Source organism: Gossypium arboreum, chromosome 11 (assembly GCF_025698485.1).
Source record: "Gossypium arboreum isolate Shixiya-1 chromosome 11, ASM2569848v2, whole genome shotgun sequence".
Lineage (NCBI taxonomy): Eukaryota > Viridiplantae > Streptophyta > Magnoliopsida > Malvales > Malvaceae > Gossypium > Gossypium arboreum.
Window position 1 is genome coordinate 12,501,502 of NC_069080.1, and position 21,834 is coordinate 12,523,335.

At 37.0% G+C, this 21,834-nt stretch overlaps 1 protein-coding gene across 2 annotated transcripts; it reads right to left on the reverse strand.

Moving 5' to 3' along the window:
- Positions 1–553: 553 nt before the first annotated feature.
- On the reverse strand, positions 554–7,863 carry LOC108473629 (ABC transporter C family member 4-like). 2 transcript variants are annotated; one of them, XM_017775304.2, is made up of 12 exons: positions 7,062–7,863; positions 4,636–6,808; positions 4,204–4,524; positions 3,805–3,891; positions 3,066–3,698; positions 2,795–2,959; positions 2,350–2,644; positions 1,860–2,074; positions 1,446–1,751; positions 1,299–1,362; positions 987–1,226; positions 554–874 (listed from the first exon to the last, which is right to left on the reverse strand). In XM_017775304.2, the coding sequence occupies exons 2-12, from the start codon at positions 6,721–6,723 to the stop codon at positions 774–776; spliced, it is 4,515 nt and encodes a 1,504-aa protein (XP_017630793.1). In that variant the 5' UTR covers positions 6,724–6,808; positions 7,062–7,863; the 3' UTR covers positions 554–773. The 2 variants fall into 2 exon arrangements, with proteins under 2 accessions (XP_017630793.1, XP_017630792.1); XM_017775303.2 differs by having other exon boundaries at positions 7,470–7,862.
- Between the last annotated feature and the right edge of the window lie 13,971 nt (positions 7,864–21,834).

The following is a 21,834-nucleotide window of genomic DNA, read 5'->3' on the forward strand; positions in this document are numbered from 1 at the left end:
TAAAGTTTCATTTTGTTAGGGAGATGGAACAATCTTGAGAAGTTTAACTGATTCATTGCAGTTCTGAAGATCAGCTTGCTGACATCTTGACAAAGCCTCTTTGTGTATCAAGGTTCAAGGATTTGAGAACCAAATTGGGAGTATGCAACATGCAAGCTAAGGAGGAGTGTTGAAGTTAGCATGCATACAGAGAAAGAAACAGACCAAACTGCTGAGCCATGCAATTGCAGCTGAAGCTCATGCTGCTAATTTTCATTTTGTTACTTCGAGTGTTTGTTTTGTAACTTAGTTAGATTAGAACTAAGTTGGTAATGTACTTCATTTTGACCAGCTGAAGTGCTTGGTATTTGTAATGGCTTTATGCCTCAATTCAATGTGATGATATCTTTCAGAAAATTCTTCATTCTTTCGGTTTTTTACTCAAGTTCTCAAGCTGAATTTTCTTGTTTTGTTTAGCAAGACAGATGGTTCTTGCTTAAGCTTCTGTCAAATTTCTCATTCTATTTTCTTAGTTCCAACAAAACGTCCATGAGAAAAGAAAAAGAGAAAGAAATATATAAAATAATAAATTTATATAATGATACCCATAATGACTTGCTAAATAATTGTAAATAGAACATTCTCCATAGCTGAAAGTATGCTCAGGTTAATAAGCAGTAAGATAAGAGAAACTACATCACTTACATGGTACCTTTGGTACGTAAAAATTATAGTCAGCTATGGGAGTTTAGGCACCTGTAATCTATGAGTGAAAAATTCTCCACAAGATTTGGTTATAGTCCAGAAGAGCGGTTGGCGTATTCTTGAACCAATGCTGCAAAAAGTGTCTGCCTTTCCAGCAAGCGTGACGGTTTGTCGAATTCTTTAGCCTTTCCTGTGTTGTTTAAAGGAGGAAAAAGAAAACCAGAGGCATTAGATATAAAAATTCATGTGGCAAATTGTACCCATGGATGCTTTGCTTGCATTAGAAATAAAAAACCAGGTACCTGCATCGACAACTAAAACTCGATCACAGTCCATGACTGTTGGTATTCTGTGAGCAATGCTGATAATTGTGCAGGCAGCAAAGTCTTCTCTGATGATCTTTTGGATAATGGCATCAGTTTGTGAATCAACGGATGCAGTTGCCTCATCCATGAACAAAAGCCTGCTGCGCTTCAGCATAACTCTCCCCAAGCACAAAAGCTGCCTCTGCCCCACGCTCCAATTATCACCATTGTCTGCCACTGATAATTAAAACGGTTTTGTTAGGCATTATTGCAGTCACTAGACTCAGGAATAAGTTCAGAGTCACCAACCTAATGAATCGAGTTTATCAGGTTTCGAAGCAATCGCATCTTTAAGCTGGCAGCGCTCAAGGCTCTAAAAAACAATTACTTATGGTGAGGAGAAATATCTAAAAGTAGCTTGCATGGCCAAAAATGGTGTTGGAATAACACGTTTACCTTCCATATCTCTTCATCAGAGAACTGTCCTATAGGATCAATGTTGCTTCTCACAGTTCCTTCAAAAAGGACAGGTTCTTGAGGGATGATCCCAAAGCGTGATCTAAGATCATGAAGTCCCAGCATGCAGATATCTATGCCATCAATTATTATTTTCCCTCCTGTTGGCTCAACCAGTCTAAAGAAAACTTGGATTAAAGTTGACTTTCCACTCCCAGTCCGACCCACAACACCAATCTTTTCACCACCATTAATGCTCAGAGTAATGCCTTTAAGTACAAGAGGCGTGCTTGGACGGTATCTAACCTGCTAGCCAAAATCAAAATGTTAGCAGTAGTTCAAGTCCAGTTAAAGGACTGAATAATCAACTCCAGCAAAGCAGGCAGATTTCAAAATAGTCTAAGAGCAAGTTACCTGGAGGTCTTTGAGCTCAACATTGCCGTGGGAAGGCCAATTTGGAGGGGGAAGGCGGTTTTCGATATGCCATGCTGCTTCTGGCTGAAGCCTTGAGAATTGCTTTATTCTTTCAACAGAAACCATCCTATTTTCCACAAAGCAGCTCATATATATAGCCCAGAACAACACACTATTGAGGGACAACCCATATGAAAGAGATAACCCGACGTTTTCTGCAATATGCAAAACAAGTCAAGTTTCTTCAAGCATTCTTCTATTTTGATGACGCTATATAAGCTTCTATACAAGTCTAAACTTTTATTCTTGATTGGACTAGGCTAATGCACAATTATAATTAAAGCAAATGTCATCAAATGATCACAAAGCAAGTGCTACAGCATGGTACAAGGACCACGACATACATTCAAGTGATAGAATGCTTTGTGGTTTAACATGGAAATCATTAAGAAATGTGATCTGAGGCAGAAAGATTTTAGCACGCAATTACCTGGCCTGACAATACTGCTAGGCAAAAAGATCATAAACATGGTAGAAAGGCAGAGGACCAAACTCCCAATAAGTTCCAAACGGAATCCCAACCATTCATTGGATCCATTGTTGTGGAAATCCATGCGTAAACTGGAATTAACTCTGTTAACATTTTCTTGACAAAAACTATCCTCCTTTCTGAATGCACGGATTGTCATAACGCCAGAGATGCTTTCGGAGAAGTGGTGAATGACAGGAGCTTTAGTAATCGAGTCAAGGCGAGTTAATTCACGAGATGATGCAAGGTAGTATCCCTGCAATTCAAGTGGACCTCTTATAAGCTCTCTTGTGATGCAGAAATTAAAGATTCCACAATGACATAAGCAGATAAACAAACTACTGTTCCAGGTATCAAGAAAGAAACTATATTTTGGTGAAGGAAAAGAATTCTTTAAATCACGTACCCGATACCAGAAATTCAGCCAACCAAGAGGAATTATCAAGAATATTGTGGGCCAAGCATATTGACATGTGATTATGAAGATACTGAGCAGTGTAATGTACATAGCAACAGTAATCCCCATGACAAATGGAACGAAGATATCAACGTTGGTCTGATCAGTTGATGCCTGTTGTTTATTAAAAAGAAAAAAAAAGGGAATCCGTGAGTCCTAAGATATACCATGATATTCTGATAACTTGGACAAAGTATCAAAATGCAGTCTGAGACCCTACCCGACTTAAAATTCTTCCTGAAGGTGTGGTATCGAAAAAGGACATAGGGGCATGCAAGATGCTTTGAAGGATTTGCCTGAAAAATATTTGGGCCGTCTTGAGCCCCATAATTGTAACGAAAAAGGCTCTGAACACTATCAACACCACAGATATGGCTGCTATGATGGCATAAACAGAAATAAATACTGAAGGGTTGAATGAACTAGCACGTTCAGCCGAAGTTTCATATGACAACCAATAATCACCAGCCATTTGAGAACCTTGCCATGACAACGATAATAACAGAACTGTGGCCACACCCCACCAACCAAAAGCCTCGGTACAATACGCTTTGTAAACATGCAAGCTGACTTTACCAGTTTCCCTCTCTTCCTCTTTGATTAGCTTTGAATCCGCCTTATTAGATTTTGGGTGGTCTTGAGACTTATCCTCACCATTTCCTTCCCCATGGTTGGTAACACCCTGAGAAGATTTCGATGTTTGGGGGAAACTTTCACCAGGTATGCTGTTGCCTGCTTCTTCAACAAGTTCCATAGCTGTTTCATGCGCAGCTACCAAAGCTCCAAAATCCAAGCCAGAGTCTAGTAGATCATTATACTTCCCTGACTGTACTATCAACCCATCTCGCATCACCTGGAATTTACACACGAATGTTTTAGAAACGTAAATGCTCCAATATGAGTACATATATACAGGCCTTTGTCTTTTCCAGGAAAGAGATGATATCTATCCTACTCACCATGATAAGATCAACATTGTGCAAGAAGTCCACTTGATGGGTTACGAGCAAAATAGTTTTCTCTTTGAGAGCTCCTCTGACACATTCCTGCATAAATAAACATATCACGGTTTCATAAGCAACTATCTTGCTTTTCTTTTCATTTTCTCACATATGCATTACAGTAAAATACGCTTATTGGCATACATATGTTAAAGAACATATACCGACTTCCAACTCATTTATCAGATTATAATATTCAGAACTGGTCCATGGTGATATTAGGCGAAGTATCCAGGGAAAGCTTGTAATAAAGTAATAAACAGACAATAGTGCATCTCAGACTACGTACAAAATCCATGATGGATCATTTCTTTTCAACAATTGCAAAGCTTGACTTAAACCAGATAATAGTGTTACCTTAAATATGTCTGTCCCTGTATGAGCATCAACAGCACTAAAGACATCGTCAAGAAGGTAGATGTCACAATCTTGGTAAACAGCTCTTGCAAGTTGTATCCGTTGCTTCTGGCCACCGCTGAGGTTAATTCCACGTTCTCCAATTTCAGTTTGATCACCAAACTCCATCATTTCCAAGTCTTTCTCCAAGCAACAAACCTTTATAACTTCCTTGTATTTCTCCTCGTTCATCGGCAGACCAAACAGGATGTTCTCTTGAATGGTTCCATTCTGAATCCAAGATGTTTGAGCTACATATGCAGTTGAACCACAAAGCTTAACCTGCATTGAAACAGCAAGAACTGTATTTCACAAACATTCCTTGTTCTATTGCATTGTTATGCTGATGAGAATTGCATAGAAGAGATAAACTTAATTCTCAAGACTTTATACCTTTCCTGATATTTTGTGCATCTCACCAAGAATAGAAGCCAGAAGAGAAGATTTTCCAGATCCTACTGTCCCTACTATAGCAGTAAGCTCCCCTTTCTTGATCTCTAAATTTATATTTTTCAGAACCTGCTCTCCTTTTTCATCATCCCAGCTAAACACCCCATTTTTAACTTCCACAACAATTCCACCATCACAATCCTCCTGTTTCTCCACTAATGTATCTACCAGTTCCTTGCTCATCATGTAAGTATCCAATCTCTCCAATGAAATCATTGCTTGTGAAAGAGAGATCATGGACTGTGGGAAGCTCCTGATTGGCTCCTGCAAGATCTTGAAGATGGTTGTTGTTGTGAACACTACCCCTGCATCAAGTTTTATTCCTAACAAAAGTGCAGTTCCAAATGTGAGGGTTGATATCAGTAATGGTGTTGACCACATTACTATGATATTTCCAGAGATTGAATACAAGAATTTGGTTAGCCATCCGAACTCGGTTTCACGGAAAGATTGGATTCTTTTATTGAAGTGTTCTTCCCACGCCTGGAACTTGATAACCCGCATGTAATTAAGCATCTCATTGGTTGCCTTCATTCTCATGTCACGGTTCTTCATCACGTTGAATTGAAAACGGTTGTTCCTTCTAGTTCCCATTACCACAAAGATAAGAACACCGAGAAGTCCGAGCACCGCTGTGACCATGGCAGCCCCAAGGTACCTATACAAAAGCACCAAGGCCACAGAAACTTGCAAAGGAGTCAACCAAATAGAATGGAGCTGCAGCATCATATCAGATAGCTGTTGAGCATCAACAGCCATGTAATTCACGATCTGTCCAACACCATGAGCCTGACGAGCAGAACAGGTTAACCTTAACCCTTTCTTGTACAAAGAAGTGATTAAGGTGCAGCGAATGAGCATCCCAAGTTTCTGAGAGTTGAAGTTGAATTGGTGAGTGGTCAACACTTCCACAAACTTAGCAACGAGAAGAATCAATATAAGATAGTATCCTTCATAAGGAGAGCTTCTTTTCCCCGCTGTGTAATCAACAAAGCTTTGAATCAGTATAGGACCAACATACATAACGCAAAGCCGCACGATTGCGAGGAACGCAGTGAATGCAACTTCCTTCCAAAAGCACCGTAGCAATGTCGTTCGAACAGGGTGCTTCAGTTTTTCCTCCGGTTTAGGCCAATTCATTTCAAACAGCTTCGACATCTTCTCGGCCCTATGTTGTGGGGACAATGTCGGGATATCATCCATTTTGAGAGGGGATTTGTAGCCATGTCTCAGCAGAGGATTCATCCATAGCCAAAAGGCCTTTGATATTATTGAAGCTGAAGCAAAGCCACTCACTTTGGGTTTGCTTAATAGCGGTTCGTTTTCATCCATGGCTGGTTCGGGTTCTCTGGTCACTGTGATACCAGTTGAACCTCTAATGGCGACAACTAGAAGAACAACTGATAATGGGAAAGAAACAAAGGAAACTATATCATCCAGCCTCAAATACTTATCCTCTTCAACAAATACCATACGAATGATTCCAGACACAGTGAACAATGAAATGATGATAAAATTCGCAAACCAATAAGCTCGAAGAGAGAGAGGGTGGTTGACAGCCTCAAATCTCTTCTCGTGGATTATTAAGATTGCTATTACAGCATGAGTTATGGCTTCAACCAGCCAAAAGATTCCATTGATTTGCTTCCAAGGCTGCTGGCTACTTCTAGTAAATGCGAGAATGCATATTATGGTGTAAGAAAACGCCAACACAGCCGTTACAATCAAAGAGAGTTTGAACCATACGGTGGTCATGAGAAGGGTCCTGTTGTTTCTTATGAGAGGCTTGTTGATGTCGGAGCTGCCATGCCTGTTGCTTGAGAATCTAGAATAGAGCTTGTGAACAGCAAAGCATAGGAGGGTGAGCACGAACAAGACATCAACGGCGGAGAAAAGAGCCCTTTGAGGACATGGAGAGAGGAAAATGAATCTCAGCCATTGGAATATAACTGGAAGAAATGTCGCCTCCTTGGAAGATTCAATCACAGAGCTTGAACATGAAAGAGAAGTAACCCAAGTAGCCACAGACATAATAATTCAACGTGGAAAAGATACAAAAATCACCGTTTTTCTAGAGATTAATGATGATTCCAGTCAATATATTCCCTTTCATTCCCTGTAAAAATACCCATATATCAAATATGTATTTATACATCCAAAAGATAATAAAAATAAAACAACAGCAAGAAAGCACTGAAAAGAAATTCATGATGATTATAGAAGTTTTTTTTCCCGAAAAAAAGGGAGACAAATTCACGTTTTTGCCAAAACCGAAAGGAAGAACGAACAAAACTTCAAATCATATCAGCTTTATAGCTTCAGTGATTGACAACTTGGAAATAGCACAACAGCTTATAAGCACTCATTACCATCTTTAACGTGAAGCCCCAATAAAGAAAGCTTTAAGGCAAAGGTCTCTGCTATAATATGAAAAAAAATGAACCAATCAAGCCGGAGCTTGCTCTTAAAGAGAAAAGAGAAAAGAGAACTTGGAATCTTTAAGGCGGCTATCGTCAACGAAAATAAAATTTGACTACAGGGAAAATCCCCCATTTCACATACATGGTCAATGATTTAATAGTACTATCATACGGTTGAATCTCACATGTTAGTATAATATGAATGGTCGCCTCGTGTTTATATATTTTGCATTAAATATTTTTCTATGAAAAAAATATTATAAAATAATCACTTCATAAAAAGCAAAGAAAAAAAAAAGCAATCAAAATCACAGAAAGATGAAACATGCAAAAGAAAGAAGAAGCCATAGAAGCAACCTGTAACTAAGTTAGAGAAAAAAGAAAAAACAAAGTGAACATGGCAGCGATCTCCATGGTCAAGAGGCGTCAGAGACTTTGCACCAAAAAGAAAAGCCGATGCCCTAAGCCAACTACCACGTGAAATACGTTCCACACGGTTCAAAATGTGACAAAGATTCAGGCAGCAGACGCCAGCAACCAAGAAAGTTTTCTGATAAGAAACAAATATTAATAAATGCGAAAGCTCTCAAGCAGCAAGGATTCTGTTGTTCTATTTAATGCTTATTTGTTTTCTCTTACAAATTGATGCTTGCTGCCCAATTTAAAGTGTTTTTTATTTTTACTTTTATGGACAAAAATCAACGTTTAGCGTTCCACATTTAAGACGTAAAAAGATAAGGTAATCGCCATTGGGTCTTTGAGAGATTGAGAACTTTTCGTGAATGTTTTTGTTTTCATTCGGACTTTTTACTTAGTTTATTATGAGTTGTGTCTGTGTGTTAATTAATTTAACAGGAGTTATGTTGTGGTTTTCTGCTCCCACTTGCGCTAATGTTCGCGTGGGATCACTTTCCGCTCGGAATCTGCCATGTTCCACGGAGTTATGCTATATTGATTATGGACCTCGTCAAAGTATATTTCACCTCAATATTTTTTTTAGGAATAAAGTATACAAATAGTCACTCAATTATATTTGTGTTTTTATTTTAGTTACTTAATTTTATTTATTTGGTATTTAGAAGTTAATATTTATATTTGTTCCTATTTTGGTCATACGCGGTTAAATTGATAACGAAAATAATGATGTGGTTTTTTCTAACTAGTATAATAACACATTTAGTTCTCAATATTTATATATTCTATTAATTTAATTTTAATTCTAAAAAATTAATAATTTAACCCTTCAAATTTATAAATTCTATTAATTTCATCCTTAAATATATATTTAATCAAAGGAAAAAATGGTTTTGGTTGTAACATTTCAATATTGCAAATCATGTCAAAGAGGTACACTTTTATCTAAAAAATGGTTAAAGTATGAAATTACGAAAACAGACGATAGTAAGAGGTGTCTAGAATAATATCCCGGGCTACTTGTAGAAAGTGTTCTATCTCAATATTAAGGTAGCGCTGTAATAGCTTTAAGTTAACTGTAAAATCACCACTCAAAAGTCTACTTTTCACTCACAACAACATGGCACATGTAACACTCGGTTTCTAATTAACTCTGAATTGGACATAATCAAGATCTATTTTGGTTTAATTAGGATGGAACCCGCCAGTTCCTTAGTGGGAGACATAATAATTAGCAATGCACGATTCTAATGAGGTTGGTAATAGCGCGGGAAGGGCTATAAATAACTGAGAGATGGCTCCCAGGGATGATTTTCTTCCCAACCTTGTCTCTCAGGGATGATTTTCTTCCCAACCTTATCTCAATTTCTCACATTCTTCATGTTCTCTAGTAGATAGAAGAAGGAGCAACCATAGAAGGTTCTGCATGGAGTAAACTCAATGAGAATGGAGTTGAAAAAATAGGGAAACTAGTTAGCGGGTAAGGTTCTTAACCTTTCTGTGTACGTAGGATGAAAGGTATGGAACTTTAGAATTATTTTTGGTTGTAAGCTACTACCTCAAGAATGGAAGTTCTAATGTTCAAAGGGAATAAGCTATGGAAACGATGAGGATTCAAGTGAGTTCTAGACTTTAAATCCACTGTTATAATTTACGTTGTTTAAGTATGTCATATTTGCATAAGCATGAATGTTGATGATATGAGCATGCATCACATGCCTGGAGAAACCTCAAAGGATAGATGAAGTTAGGATGGAAAATAGAGAGTGAACCTTTAGTTATTGCCTCCGGTGAAGCTCCGGACCTTGCAGAGGGAACACTGCGATGTTTGAGCATCAAGGTTAGGTGGTGTAAATGAGGTAATGGAAGGAGGATTCGAGAAATGAAATCATGGAAATGTATTCATCGTGAGAGGCAGTATCGATTGGTCCTTTAAGGTGACACCGTGATTATAGTATATGGCGTAAGACCATAGATGAATGAGGCTATGACAGTTTGGTATATGGTATGTAGCATAAAGACTGTGGATGAAAGATGTCATAGAGGCATGGTACATGGTAATGATAAGGGTATAAGACCATTGATGAAAGACGCTGTAACACTCCTAACCCGTCTCTGTCGCCAGATTAGGGTTATGGAGTATTATGGCACATATAAAACCAAATAACAACATAAAATCATTCAATTAACAATTAAATACCAAATATTCAAAACCAGTCATCATTTATAGCGTATATATGATTATAGACCTTATATCGAGCTTACGGAATCTAAAAATCAATTCGGGAATAATTAGGGACTTATTTGTAACAAAACAGAAAAATGTAGAAAAACCTGAAAATAGAGGTCACACGTGTAACACCCCTTATTGGAATCCAAGGCCGGGATTGAGTACGAGGCATTACGAAACTTAAACACATGCATTCCAACATTTACAAATCATAAAAACTTGATTAAATTTAAAACTTTTCAAACTTCGTCTAGAATTCCTTATTACGAGCCTACGAGGCCCAAAACAAGCTTTAAGGGTGATTCGGAACCAAACTGGGTCCTTTAAAGAACTTTAGAAATTGACTCTTGAAACAGGGGCACACACCCGTGTGAAAAGGGCGACACGCCCATGTGGCCTTCTTGACATGGCCGCGTTAAAGGCCCGTGCAGTTTACACGGCCTAAACACATCGGTACACGCCCGTGTTCCTAACCTGTGTGGAATTAATTCCTAATTTGAACTTACATGGGTTTTCACACAGCCTGCCACATGTCCGTGTCCCTCATACGGCTATGACACACCCGTGTCTCAACCGGTGTCCAAAAACTTTGATATTCTGCTTCTGACGTCAGCAACCATTTAGGGGTACACGGCTAAGGCACTCACCCGTGTGTTAGGCTGTGTGGTGAATTTAATTCTACATTTAAGGTACAGACTTCACACGGCTGAGACACACGGCCGTGTCTCTGCCCGTGTGTTTACTAACATGCATACTGACTTGAAATTTTAAGGTGCAGGGGACACACGGCCGGACAACACGCCTATGGGGCTGATCGTGTGTTGCAAACGGCCTAGACACACGTTCGTATGGATAAAACAAGGCTATCTATCAATCTTTTTTGCCACTCTTACTTGTACCTACCTACACAACAACAAATATCTCCAATTCACACAGCAATATAAGACTAAATCAACCACAACATGACAATTAAATGCAAACCTCATAACACTCTAACAAACAAACATGCACTTGATTATTCATACATTTTGTTCATCCAAGGAAGTATCATTATTTGCAATTATCAATAATGAATATTAACCATTAACCATGGCCTTATACAAAAAGAAGGTTTTCATCCTAAGCCAAGACAATTGGTTAGCTTAACAATATGACACATAACAAAAAGACTCAATCCCTATACATGCTATGCTCAAGATAATAAAACTAACAATACCAAAAGCTTTGAGTGATAGTATGAGTGATGCCTTCGACGTTCTTTGATCCACGGGCTAATTTGCGGCACTACAAGAAAATAAAAAGGAAAAGAGTAAGCACAAGCTTAGTAAGTTGCATGTGAATATCGAAATAATAACCATGTTACCACATGTGATCATACACCCAATATATCATAGCTCGCACAAAGAGTAAATGTTCATAACACAACTTACTTATGTTCATTCCTCGCTATTCATACAACAAAAATAGAGGTCATATAACATCAATTTCATATAAGTACCTGTACCACTCATAACAAGGTAATAAGTGCTATCATTTTGACATAAACCGTAAATTTCCCATTGAATCATTTAGAATACTACAGGATAATCACTAAGTCTTAAACATAGGGTACGATGCCGACGTCATGTTCCAAACATGGTCTTACACTAGCTCTCACATCTAAGTCAATGCCATGTTCCAGACAGGTCTTACACTGACTTCCATACATCGAGGCCGATGCCATGTCCCAGACAGGTCTTACACTGGCTCTCACTTATCTGTGTCGATGCCATGTCTCAGACAGGTCTTACACTAGCACACACATCACCCAAATGTTATGGCATGGATATCCAAATTATTCCTAAGGTTCAACCAGGAGTATCTACTACATCGATTCTCATCGTGCACATTCATAGCAATAGGCCACAGTTTATGCCATATTAATTATACAATACATAAATATAGATAAGTTACATTATTTACATACAACTTACCTCGGTACACAAAATGTAAGCGACTAATTGTACTTAATCAGCTTGTTTGGCTTTTCCCCGGTCTAGATTCGGATTGTGTATTTCTTGATCTATAATAATAAAATTTCACCCATTTAATCATCACATTAATAAAAACATACTACAATTCACAATTCAAAATAACCGTTTTGCCCTTAGACTTTACAGAAATTATGATTTTGCCTTTAGGCTCATAAATTAATTTTTTTATCTAGTTTCCTCATTAATCAAGCCTAGCCAACTCTTTTTATACCTATAAAAACTCACAATATCAAACATTTCACACAATTACCACATATTTTACAAGCTTTACAAAATAGCCTATTTAGGTGTTTTCATGAAAACCACTTTCACAAAAGTTGTTTATTTAACAACCATGATTCATTTTCTTCCATGAAAATTCAGAAAACAACATGAACATTCTCATGGAAAATCCCTAGTCTCTCAACCATTTTTCAAAATAGTGCCCCCATTAGTTAGCTTAAGCTATAAGGGCTCCAAAAGTACAAAAATCATTAAGAAAGACCACCAAAATCACTTACTTGCAAGGGTGAAGAGTTGCTGAAATTTCAAGCTTCCAAAACCCTTATTTTGCTGAAAATTTCAGTGGAGAGGAGGAAGATGAAAGGTGATATCCTTTTCTCTTTATTATATTTTATTTAAAGTCAAATTAGTCACCAAATTTCACCTAACCTTTGACCATTTCATTTTCTTTATCTCTATGGTCGGCCACTCTGATTAGAATGGGTTTATTTTCCCTTTAAAGACCCTAATTATGATTCTCTAGCTATTTAACACCGTTTGCTAGTTAAACAAAACTTTTGCCCTTTATGTGATTTAGTCCTTTTTCGCAATTAAGCTCACAATCACTAAAATTGATTCACCAAAATTTTCATGCACTCATATAATCATGCTACAACACATAAAATGATATTAAAAATAATTTCTTTGACCTCGGGTTAGTGGGTCTAAAACCACTATTCTGACTAGGCCCAAAATTCAGCTGTTACAACACGGTCGTGTGACAAAGCCTAGGTCGTGTGGCTCAGGAACATGGCCGTGTGGCCAAACTATGTACAATTCAAAAATAAGGTCACATGGTCGTATCGCCAGATCATGTGCAATTTGAAATAGGATCATATGGTCGTGTGTTAAACTGTGTGTGATTCGAAATAAGGTCACATGGTCGTGTAACAACCTGAGACCTTGTGGGTCAAACATGCACCAAAATTAAATAGTCCACACAGCTGTGTGGTGTGACCGTGTGTGGTACACAGCTGTGTGACAGCCCATGTCCCAGGCCATGTACACCTAAAATAGCTTCCAAAACAAGGCAAAACAATATCAATTCCATAGGTGCCAAGCCAAACCAAAATTAACCATTAACATGCCTTCAAAACATAAGCAAAATAATATTTCAATTCCTTCAACCATTAACATTTACGAGGTTCAAACGAGATACAGTACATATCCAAATACTTTAACTTTGTTTCCATTATACCGTTTCAAATATACATCCATGAAATTCACGTTTTTCAAACATAATCATCAATTTGATTAATATCACAAGTCAATCCATATTACTAAATATCTCACAATAATCATTCTAAACTATACCTAGCATAAATATTCATTAACATTTTGTTTAAAACAAGTAATGAGGTTAACCATTATACAAACTTACCTAGACAAAAACAATTACAGAAACAAGGCTGACGACTATTTTGTTACTTTAGCTTTTCTGTGATTCAAGTCCGATTAATTTGTTTCTTGATCTAAATAATAATTTTCATTCAATTATTCAATTCAAACATCTCAAACAATTAAACTTAAGCTTATAATATTTTTCAATATAAAATTACAAAATTACCCTAATGTTTTACTTTTATACAATTTAGTCTCTGAACCCGAAACTTACGAATGATCTAAATTTAAGAAAAATACAAGCTAGTTGGTTTCTATATAGTCCCTATTCAGCTCACCATTATTAATTTTTCACAAGAATTTCATATAATTTCACCATATTAACAATTCAATCCTTAAACATTAAAATTTCTAAAAACTACTTTACAAATTAATCCTATTTCTTAACCAAATTAATAATCTATCATAAAAATTTACAAACAACTTAAACTCGTCAATGGCATAATCTAAAATGTTTAACAGTTTTATGAATTAGCCCCTAGGTTAGCTAGATTAAGCTAAAACAACCTTAAAAACATAAAAATCACAATAACAAGGATTGACTGAAGCTCTCAAAGATTTTTAATGGTGCATTCGACTATGGAAAAAATGAAGGAAAAAGATGATACTTGTTTTTTTTAATTACAAATTTACCATTTTACCCTTTTAATTTAACTTAATGATTAACAAAGATTTATCCATAATTGCCCACTATCTTTCTATATGGTTTATTTACCATTTAAGTCTATTAATTTACATTTCCATAGCCATTTAACACATTTAACTAATAGAAATTAACTTTTTTAACTTTTACGATTTAGTCTTTTTACTTAATTTACTAGCTAAATATTAATTTTTTAACAAAATTTTAATATGAGCTTATAATGACCCTATAAATAATAAATAATCAATAAATTACTGACATACTAGTCAGAACTATGGTCCCAAAACTACTATGGTCTCAAAACTACTATTTTTGACACCACTGAAAATTGGTTATTACAGACACTGTAACGCCCCAATTTTCGGGAATTCTGTGAATGTTGACAAAATTTCATGCTTTGATTTTGTCATTTGTGAGTGAAATTATGAAATAGGACCTATGTGAAAATGTTTGAAAATGCTATAGGCTAAATTGAAGTGGCCAAATAAATAGGAGTGCAAAATAGGAGGATTTCCATGACAAACTTCCCATTTTACATGAAGTGGCCAGCCATCATGTTGTTGTAGACAAAATGTACACTTGATATCCATAATTTATGGTACAAATTGATACAAATTGATAATAGGTTAGGTAAATGTTTCATGATAATAGGTTAGGTAAATGTTCCATGATAATAGGTTAGGTAAATGTTCCATGATAATGGGTTAGGTAAATGTTTCATGATAATGGGTTAGGTAAATGTTTCATGATAAGAATTTCATGTCTTTTGTATTAAAGAATTAAATGGATGAAATATGAAGTTTTATTAAAAGAAAAAGGGGTGAAAAGAAAAAAGTTTTGTCCATCTTTGTTCATCATAGTTGAAAGTTAGAGAAGAGAAAGGAGAGGAGAAAGCTCTTGAGTATTCGGTCATTAGGAGGAGGAAAATTGAAGGTAAGTTCTTGGTACCTTGCTTCTATTTTGATGTTCATGAGTTCTTCTTGATTCTACCTTAACTCTTGAAGCATATTTTGGTTTTTAGTTGTGTTGTAAGCATTTAGTCATGAATTAAAATGAATGAAATGGTTGTTGTTTCATGTTCTTTTGATGAAAAATGGAAGATAGGTGAAGTTGAGCCAAACAAATGAGCATGCATGTGCCTTAGATGTTAAAGGGAAAAATCAGCTAACATGTTGTGCTTTAAAATGATGAAATGGAGATTATACTTAAGTAAAATCATAGATATGTGATGATTGATTGGTGATATACATGTTTAAATAACATGCATGCAAGGTATGTGTGAAAGAGTGATTTGGTAATAAATCTGCTTGGGACAGCAGCAGTAACGTGAATTTAGAAAATCACCATAAATTGTGGGAGAAGAATTAGAAGCTGAATAAATTATGTAATTAAAGCATTATGAGTCTAGTTTCAAATGAAATAAACGAGAATATATTTTGAATTCTGTACAATGAGAAATTTGATTCGTAATGAAGAGTGGTCAAATTAGTCAAACAGTGAAACATGGGAAACTTTAAGAAATATCTGGTATTTATTGGCCAAACCAAAAATTCTGAAAATTTTATGGATGGAAGATATATGAGTCTATTTTCAGGGAAAATTAATGGCACTTGATTTGGAGTTTCGTAGCTCCAGTTATAAATGATTTAGTGACTGTTGCTCAGAAAGACAGCTTGCAGTGAAATTATGATTATGTGGTAAACATTGACAAAAATTTGTTAATGAGTTGCTTATTATTTTCTTATAAGCTTACTATGATCTGTAGGTGTGATTGGCCGAACATTGTAAGGGGTTAATACGTAGTTTGTATTTGAATAGTTAGATTAACGTGTTAGTAATCCAATTGTAGGCGGTTCGTGTGTGGATCTCAAGATATCGTCGCAAGCATGTGTGTGTATCGACACCTCTCATAGACTAGATTGGCAAAAGTGAAAAGCGAAATCTTAGAAAAGTCGGTATTTTGGGAATTTTGAGTGTCTGAATGCTCGTAAAATAGTTGGGTTTGTATATTTGGTAATCTAAAGTAATAAACTACTGATGCAGCGATTTCGTACATTTTGATAATTTGGGCTTAATGGGCTAAAGATCGGGTTCATGGGCCAACGGGCCCAATTCGTAAGTATCTTGCGGTAAGTGTTTTGATAGTACGTAAATAGTTAGGATATGCATGAAAACCCGAAAGTAGCTAAATTACTATAATACCCCTATGTATGGAAAATTCTTTGTTATACCCTAGGTGCAAAATTACCGATTATACCCGTAGGGTTAATTTTGATTGAAAAGCATAGCGATCGATTACGTATGATGGATGCCATGATTATGTATTTGTTGCATGGGGACATGGGTTATATTATGGAGGAAGCATTCTGGTGGCTATGCCACAAACATCGATCTGGTGGCTCGCCACATATATCTGATACGGTGGCTCGCCACGATTATCATATCTGGTGACTCTGTCACATTATTCATTCAGCAGCCATGCTGCAAATTACGTGGTGTGTAGCGGTTGGGTGGGTCGAGTTGTTTCCCCACACGGTGTAAGGTTGGTATGGGGTGTATACGGTTGGATATGGTTGGGTTTCGCATAAACATGTAATATACATTACGTTACGCTATGGGCCTATGGGCTTTATTCAATTACATTCGGGCTAAAGCCAACTTATTCTATTTCGTGGTTTGAGCTAATTTAGACTATGGTTGGGTTATTTTACATTGAGTTTCCCCAAACTCACCCTTTTATTTTCATCCACGCAGTAATCCCCAACCATAGTGGGCTTGGAGTCGTAAGGGAATTGGAGTGGCCACATGCTCGAAAGTTTGATTTTCTTCGGTGAACTGAACATCCTTTTATTTACGTTTGAAGTTTTGGGTTTTAAATGTAATAAGGCCGCTTATTTATTTTTGATGGTTTTAATATGTATTACTAAGATAGGTAATACTTATTTTAACTGTTGAAATTGGATAGTTTTAGGGCACATTTTCAAAAACAACAGTTGATTTCAAAATAACACGACAACAAGCAAAGCTTCCATAATGAAAGTATTTTCCAAAATTAATCACTTTTCCTAAAATGACTTAATCAAATCGGTTTCTAGAAATATCCATGCGTTAATGTGTGGCAATGGCGGTATGCATGTCAGGATTGGATCCGAAGGGAGCTTGGTATAGCGGTCGATGGACTCACCACCTCTTTTCGGTTTCCTACGGTGCACGACTTCCATTCACTTTAACCTATAATGAAATTAATCTTTTGAACATCAAGTACGATTTTACGGACTTAGAATGGAATTTTTTTTACGTTTTGATGTGGCATGCCGGATCCAAGCCATAACTTCAAATTTGGGTTTGGGGTGCTATATTTAGTGGTATCGAGCCGATTACAACAATTTCGGTTGTGGAGTGGGTTTACAAAATTTAGATCTTGAAAACAAAAATTTTATAAAGATTGCGAAAAATGCAGTTTTCAAAATTTAGATCTTTAGAAGGTGGCATTCCGAATCTCCGGCCCAAGCCTGTAAGTATTACTCTGAACTCTTCTGAATAGGATGATACTGAAACCCTACTAGGATACTCTAGATAGGATGATACTGAAACCATAGAAAAATTTGATAAGAGACTGAAACTGTAGCTAGACTTCGATTCTGCGAAAACAAACTCTAAATTACTATCTGATTCATAAAACATCTGTAATAAACACTGGAATATTAATTGATGCATAAAAATTTGTAATCAAGATAAATCGATATGAGTACGAGAGCTACTCGGGGAAGAGGCCGTGGTCGAGGCCGAGGTAGTACTCAAGCTGGATCTTCGTCTTCTGAACACATACCCACTGGAGTAGCATGACAACCACCGACGGATGAGAATGGGTCGTATGATAGGGCCGCCGAGGATGATGCCCTGTCACAAGCAATGCTTCGTGTTCTGGAAAGGGTTGCCGGGGCAAGTACGGGCAATGGAGTTCGGGGATCTATTTCTGAACGACTTCGGGCCAACAGAGCGGAGATCTTTAAGGGTGTGTCTGGTATCGCCTCGAATGTGGCAAAATATTGATTGGAGGCCACAGAACGGATTATGGACAACTTGGACTACTCTGAGGAGATTGTGAGTGGGGTATCTGTACTAAGTCCTTTGGGTCACTCGATTAGGGTAGACAAACTGTATAGGGATGTACCCTTAGAAACTCAAGGTAAGATTTTCCCTAGAGATCTGATGGAGTTACCGTTCGGAGAGTTTGATCTCATTTTGGGAATGGACTGGCTTGTTAAGCATAAGCGACTCTGGATTGTCTTTGTTAAGCGAATGGTGTTAAAGACCACAAAAGATGAGGAGGTTATGGTGATAGGTCGTGAAGGATTATTTGTCCAATGTGGTGTCGGCATTAAGAGCGAAAAGTGGATTCGGAAAGGTTGTGAGGTCTATTTGGCATTTGTAAGTCGGTCGAAGAGGAGGGACTAACGATGGATAAGGTTAGGGCGTAAAAGAGTTCCAAGATGTTTTTCGGAGGAGCTTCCAAGATTGCCTCGAACCAGAAGTGGAGTTTGGAATCGACTTATTGCACGAAGCGCACCGGTGTCCATCGCACCGTATAGGATGGCACCGAAGGAGTTAGTGGAGTTAAAGGCTCAAATTCAAGAGTTGTTGGATAGAGGCTTCATTAGGCCAAGCGTGTCTCCATGGGGAGCACCGGTACTATTCGTGAAAAAAAAGGATGGTATGACGTGGATGTGCATTGATTATTGCCAGTTGAACAAATTGACGATTAAGAATAAGTATCCACTGCCAAGGATTGACGATCTGTTCGACCAGCTTAGAGGAGCTTTTGTATTTTCCAAGATCGACCTTCGATCTGGATATCATCAGTTAAGGGTCAAGGAGGCAAATATCCAAAAGACGACATTCAGGACTCGGTATGGTCATTACGAGTTTCTTGTTATGCCATTTGGACTGACGAACGCTCCTGCAGCATTTATGGATCTGATGAATCGTGTGTTCCAACAATTTTTGGATCAGTTCGTGAGTCGTCTTTATTGACGATATCTGGTATATTCTGGCGAAGCGAAACATGATGAGCATCTCCGTATAGTGTTGTAAGTATTAAGGAGAAGGAACTCTTTGTGAAGTTCAACAAGTCTGAACTTTGGTTGAGGAGGTAACCTTCTTAGGACATGTGGTCTCTTTGAAGGGATTAAGGTGGACCTCAAAAATTTAAGCGATTTTGGAGTGGAAGCCGCCTAGGTCGATGTCGAAATACGGAGTTTTCTAGGGCGGCATGATACTCTGAAGGTTTATGGATGGTTTTTACGTGATGACGGCACCTCGACAAAACACATAAGGAAAGGAGTACCGTTTGTATGGACTAAAACAATGAGGAAGCTTTTGAGAAGTTGAAGAAAGTTCGATGAAGCACTTTTGTTAATTGACCGAGTTTGGGAATAATTTTCTTGTGTCGATGACGCATCACACGTGGGTTTGGGTTGCGTGTTAATGCAAGAGGTAAGGTGGTTGCATATGCATCACGATAGCTTAAGCCTCATGAGGGAAACTATTTGACTCATGATTTAGAGTTGGCGCGATGATATTTGCACTTAAGATTTGGAGACATTACTTGTACGGAGAAAGGTGTATTATATACACAGACCACAAGAGTCTTAAGTATTTTTGACTCAGAAGGAGCTGAACCTTAGGCAAAGGAGATGGATTGAGTTGCTTAAGGATTATGACTGTTCGATCGAGTATCACCCAGGCAAGGCTAATGTGGTAGCCGATGCTCTAAGTCGTAGAAAGTATGTCGATCCGAGAATAATGTTTGCTCGTCCGAGTCTATATGATGATGGAAGTCATTGGTGAGTTGCAAGTGAGGCCAACTGGTTGGATCAGATTAAGGAAAAACAGGTTGAACGATGAGTCTTTGGTCGCTCGTTTTCAACAAGTTAAGGAAGGAAACTTCGAGTTTGGGAGCGGAAGAGACGATGCAACAGCAATACCCTCATCTGTTTGGATTAGGTAAATTTCGAGGACGAAATTTCTTTAAGGAGGGTAGAGTTGTAACGCCCCAATTTTCGGAATTTCGTGAATGTTGACAAAATTTCATGCTTTGATTTTGTCATTTGTGAGTGAAATTATGAAATAGGACCTATGTGAAAATGTTTGAAAATGCTATAGGCTAAATTGAAGTGGCCAAATAAATAGGAGTGCAAAATAGGAGGATTTGCATGACAAACCTCCCATTTACATGAAGTGGCCAGCCATCATGTTGTTGTAGACAAAATGTACACTTGATATCCATAATTTATGGTACAAATTGATACAAATTGATAATAGGTTAGGTAAATGTTTCATGATAATAGGTTAGGTAAATGTTCCATGATAATAGGTTAGGTAAATGTTCCATGATAATAGGTTAGGTAAATGTTCCATGATAATGGGTTAGGTAAATGTTTCATGATAATGGGTTAGGTAAATGTTTCATGATAAGAATTTCATGTCTTTTGTATTAAAGAATTAAATGGATGAAATATGAAGTTTTATTAAAAGAAAAAGGGGTGAAAAGAAAAAAGTTTTGTCCATCTTTGTTCATCATAGTTGAAAGTTAGAGAAGAGAAAGGAGAGGAGAAAGCTCTTGAGTATTCGGTCATTAGGAGGAGGAAAATTGAAGGTAAGTTCTTGGTACCTTGCTTCTATTTTTATGTTCATGAGTTCTTCTTGATTCTACCTTAACTCTTGAAGCATATTTTGGTTTTTAGTTGTGTTGTAAGCATTTAGTCATGAATTAAAATGAAGGAAATGGTTGTTGTTTCATGTTCTTTTGATGAAAAATGGAAGATAGGTGAAGTTGAGCCAAACAAATGAGCATGCATGTGCCTTAGATGTTAAAGGGAAAAATCAGCTAACATGTTGTGCTTTAAAATGACGAAATGGAGATTATACTTAAGTAAAATCATAGATATGTGATGATTGATTGGTGATATACATGTTTAAATAACATGCATGCAAGGTATGTGTGAAAGAGTGATTTGGTAATAAATCTGCTTGGGACAGCAGCAGTAACGTGAATTTAGAAAATCACCATAAATTGTGGGAGAAGAATTAGAAGCTGAATAAATTATGTAATTAAAGCATAATGAGTCTAGTTTCAAATAAAATAAACGAGAATATATTTTGAATTCTGTACAATGAGAAATTTGATTCGTAATGAAGAGTGGTCAGATTAGTCAAACAGTGAAACATGGGAAACTTTAAGAAATATCTGGTATTTATTGGCCAAACCAAAAATTCTGAAAATTTTATGGATGGAAGATATATGAGTCTATTTTCAGGGAAAATTAACGGCACTTGATTTGGAGTTTCGTAGCTCCAGTTATAAATGATTTAGTGACTGTTGCTCAGAAAGACAGCTTGCAGTGAAATTATGATTATGTGGTAAACATTGACAAAAATTTGTTAATGAGTTGCTTATTATTTTCTTATAAGCTTACTATGATCTGTAGGTGTGATTGGCGAACATTGTAAGGGGTTAATCGTAGTTTGTATTTGAATAGTTAGATTAACGTGTTAGTAATCCAATTGTAGGCGGTTCGTGTGTGGATCTAAATCAAGATATCGTCGCATAAGCAATGTGTGTAACTCGACACCTCTCATAGACTAGATTGGCAAAAGTGAAAAGTGAAATGCCGAAAAGTCGGTATTTTGGGAATTTTGAGTGTGCGAATGCTCGTAAAATAGTTGGGTTTGTATATT

Excerpts from the sequence above, each read along its gene's own strand:
- LOC108473629 (XM_017775304.2), bottom strand. The coding sequence starts at position 6,723 with ATGTCTGTGGCTACTTGGGTTACTTCTCTTTCATGTTCAAGCTCTGTG. Across the intron at positions 2,960-3,065 it reads CAGGAAGAATTTTAAGTCGG|GCATCAACTGATCAGACCAA; the intron begins GTAGGGTCTCAG and ends AATAAACAACAG. Across the intron at positions 2,645-2,794 it reads GGCTGAATTTCTGGTATCGG|GGATACTACCTTGCATCATC; the intron begins GTACGTGATTTA and ends CTTGAATTGCAG.